Below are 4,003 nucleotides of genomic sequence, written 5' to 3'. Positions count from 1 at the left end.
CTTCCATGAGTTACCGTTGTAATTTTCTTTATTTTTTTAATTTACGACGCGACCTACGGAATCACGCGACCGCGCATATACTATATATATATATATATATATTATATCATACTATATATAACTATATTAATATTACTATCACTACTACGCACACAATAATAGAAATAGCGCAAAGAGCACCCAATCAAAAACACCTTATCACTCCGCAGCATCAAGAAAAATATATATTTCCACGGTCTCGGCGCGGTTTCAGTCTACCTACTCACTGATTAGCATTTTCTTCGCTATGAACTTGCGTTATGTCCGCGAGTTGGCGTAGATCTTACTCCTACGCTGTCCACGCCGCCGCCATATATAAATCAACAGCTATACTAAGGTAGATCTCACGCGTATCTCTATTAGTTACTTATATTATATCGGCGTCCCGACCTGGTCCTCGTTCAAATCGGGTACCCAAGTTGTGCGAACCGCTTGATCTCGACAAAAAAGCAGAGGGCGGATCCTTCCCACATTCGAGTTCGTCCGGACTGCGACAAGCCAGTTCTTATAACGGTCGGCGTGAAAACATGTTCGGCTTCCTGGTCGGTCCGTCGGGCGCCAGGAGAGCTGACCCGGCACGCAACGTACTATCAACCCCTAAAGCGGGAATTAACCTGTCGAAAAAGGCCCACAACACACAGCCGCCCAGAATAACATTCGCGCACGGACACGCATGCTTGTCAGTCGCATTCTGCTGCCGGTAGCGTGCGCCATTTTGTATTTCTATGTTTTTTTTTTCAAATAAATGTCCGGCAATTTTTATTTCTATTTCGAGCTTGTTCACTTCGGCTCGTCTGCTACAGGTTCAAGCTCTACCCCGCCAGTAGGCATGCAACGCGCCGCACTACTACCCACACCATGGGATCTTGTATGTCCCGTTAATATAGGCACCTTTAGATAACTATTCGTAACTAAACATTATTATCCGCCTACACACTTCATTCCTTTCTTTCATCACATATGCATCGGTATCCTTAACATGCAGGCAATCTTAGTTATATCCCGGTGTTTGTGTTTTTTTTTTAGACGAGAACGTGACCTATTACTTCTGGAAGGAGCCTCGGAACACTTATTGCACCCTCCGCACGTCTCAGCCGCGTCGCCTACGAACCACTACCACTAATAACCCCGCCCAGCTCCTCAAAATATATAAATTTATGCGATCTAAAACACGCTTGGTAAATTCGTCAGGTGAACAACTCAACTACGTATATACTGCTGTTTTGCGATGTACATTCGCAGAGTTTAACCCCGTGCTACTGTTGAACTTCTGTGTAGGCAGGGTGAAGGTTGCGTGAAACTCTGGGATCAACAGCTGGAGCAGTGCTGCACGTATACGCTGAACAACTCTACGAGCACACAGGTGGTGCGGTCAGTGTTTAGGGGAAAGGTGAGCACATGACGGCGCCTGTTGTGCCTTAACACGTTAGAGTAAATACGCTCCCATAAGTCGTCGTACACAAGATGCCGTATGTAGCTGATAACCTTACCTCAAGTCAAGACGTCAAGGCTCTTGTCTAGGAGAAAATATGAAAGGGTCTCGTATAAAAGGGAATAAGTTTAATCATTTGTTTTGATTTTTCTTACGTTTACTTCATATGTTTGCGTACTTCTCAATATGTAATTCCTCTTTTAATAAACAAAAAACCACCTTTAAACGTCTTCCTACGTGTGCGTATTAGTTTAGTTTCTATATATAGCTGAGTCAGCTGCTATTTACATACGTGGATCTACATCATTTCGGTCATCTATCAATTATATATCGTGGAGTTAGACTATGTGACATCTCCTGGAATGCCCCCTATTACCAGAGCCCTGTAGACCTGGGGACGTTGAGGTTTTCAATCACCGCGCAAGGTCCTAGCTGTGCGCTGCAGTGGCTAGGTCGAGTGTACTGTAGTGACCCGAGAAGAAGAAGAAGATTTATATCTCGCACAATATTCTTCTTTCCCAGGGGCGAATCCTCGTCGGGACCCAGGCGGGGGACTTGCTCGAACTAGTAGAGAAGTCTCGCTCTGTTCAGACGCTGATGCGAGCACACGCCGAGGGAGAGATCTGGGGCCTGAGGGCGCATCCCTTCAAGTCCGTGTTCGCTACTGGCAGCGACGACGGCACCATCCGACTTTGGGATTTACTCAGCAAGGTCTCGGTGAATGTCCGTCCGCACTGCACCTTTCTAGAATCATGTGACCTGCCTAGTAGTGGGGGAGGGATACTGCAAAACGACGTCTGTTATGAAGTCGAACGAGATCCATTGTGTTTCGCCGCTACGCATTGGTAAATTAATATGACCCACCCACTAGGTGGGTTGATTCAAAACCTCTGTTATGAAGTCCCAAGAGCTGGTGTGGTGTCCCACACTGTACATTGTTAGGTTGATGCGGCCCACCCACTAGAGGGGAGGGGGAGATTTTGCAAAACTGATGTCACGAACTCTCGCACGGGTGGTACGTGTTCCGCGCTGCACAGAAGTCTACCGTTAGGTCGCACCATATGGGGCGTAGTGCATGCGGCACTATTGTAGATTGATGGAACGTAGTCATTGAGGCAATGGGTGCTGTATAGGTGTATCGCATGTCGCCACATCGAAGTCGCATGCTTCTGTTTAGAATTCGTGCCGCACCGCCTTCGTAGCTCGGTGCGCCTGCTGCATGTTTGTATAGCAAACGACGCCGCCTAGGTATGCATGCAGCACAAGCACGTTAGTATGCAGACCTGTTTTGTTAACGTAGTAAACAGAGACCACGTACGTTATCGTCTAGGCGACGCCATCTTAGCGCCACCTGGTGTCACTGTTCGTGATGAGTATCATAGACTAAGTATGAATTAACTGAGTTATTCTTAGTCTATGTCAGTATTCAGTCTACACGTCATGATACCAAACAGACACTGTGCACCCAGGACGCATGCGTATTGTTACACTGCGATAAGTTTGTTTATCTTAACGCTAAATCGGCACGAGCAAAACAAATTACGTACAGAAATCAGTCCCAAGAAAACTATAGCTGTTTCTACATTCCCGAGGAACATTATTTACTTCGCATTCGCCAACACTGAAAATTGGATATTGCTTAATAAATCACGAATATCTAATAATATAGTCTAATAATAATAATAATATAGTCTAATAATAATCTAATAATATACTCAGTTAATTCATAATAATATCCGAAGATAATCAAATATTATTTCATCCGCTTTAGTATGTTGTAGTTCGAAATGTTGTTATCGTATCTCGCTGTCTGCCTTCAGACGTTGATACACAAGATGGACATAGGCACTGCTGTACGCTGTGTGGATTACAGTCCCGATGGACATCAGCTTGCAGCCGGATTTCGCAACGGGGAATTCATCATTCTGGCAGTGCCAAGCGGCAAGGTGTGGAGCAGGAAATGCGACCGCCGCACGCCTATCACTGATATCAGGTGAGCAACGTCATTATCAGGTTAAAATACACAATTACCAATCACTGACATCAGGTGTGCAACGTCATTATCAGGTTAAAATACACAATTGCCAATCACTGACATCAGATGAGAAATGTCATTATCAGGTTAAAATACACAATTACCAATCGCTGAGTGAGGTCGTCAGGTGAATGACGTTGTAAACAGATAAGATAAATGTCGTCATCATCTAAGTGATGGCATCACCAGGCAACCCGCGCGTCACCATCCTGCAAATATGGCAACCAGGTAAGCGAGGTAACAAGAGGAGCGAAGCCATTGTCAGGTCCGTGACGTCATCGTCAGGTATGCTACGCATCATCGGATCAGTGACGTCATCATCAGATAAACGACGTCGTCATCAGGTCAGTGACGTCATCATCAGGTATGCTACGCATCATCGGATCAGTGGCGTCATCATCAGATAAACGACGTCGTTATCAAGTCAGTGACGTCATCGTCAGGTAAGCGACGTCGTGATCAGGTAGCCGACGTAATCATCAGGTAAAGAAACATTG

General features: G+C 45.4%; 1 protein-coding gene across 1 annotated transcript in view; it reads left to right on the top strand.

Moving 5' to 3' along the window:
- Positions 1 to 4,003, top strand: part of LOC106820573 (echinoderm microtubule-associated protein-like 6) — a 41,338-nt gene that overhangs the window by 28,265 nt on the left and 9,070 nt on the right. Inside the window, 3 exon segments of the mRNA XM_014825083.1 lie at positions 1,318 to 1,429; positions 1,994 to 2,182; positions 3,292 to 3,464. Coding sequence (XP_014680569.1) covers positions 1,318 to 1,429; positions 1,994 to 2,182; positions 3,292 to 3,464 — 474 coding nt within the window.

Source organism: Priapulus caudatus, unplaced genomic scaffold (genome assembly GCF_000485595.1).
Source record: "Priapulus caudatus unplaced genomic scaffold, Priapulus_caudatus-5.0.1 Scaffold42, whole genome shotgun sequence".
NCBI classification, from domain to species: Eukaryota; Metazoa; Priapulida; class Priapulimorpha; order Priapulimorphida; family Priapulidae; genus Priapulus; species Priapulus caudatus.
This window is presented reverse-complemented; position numbering and strand designations above follow the sequence as displayed.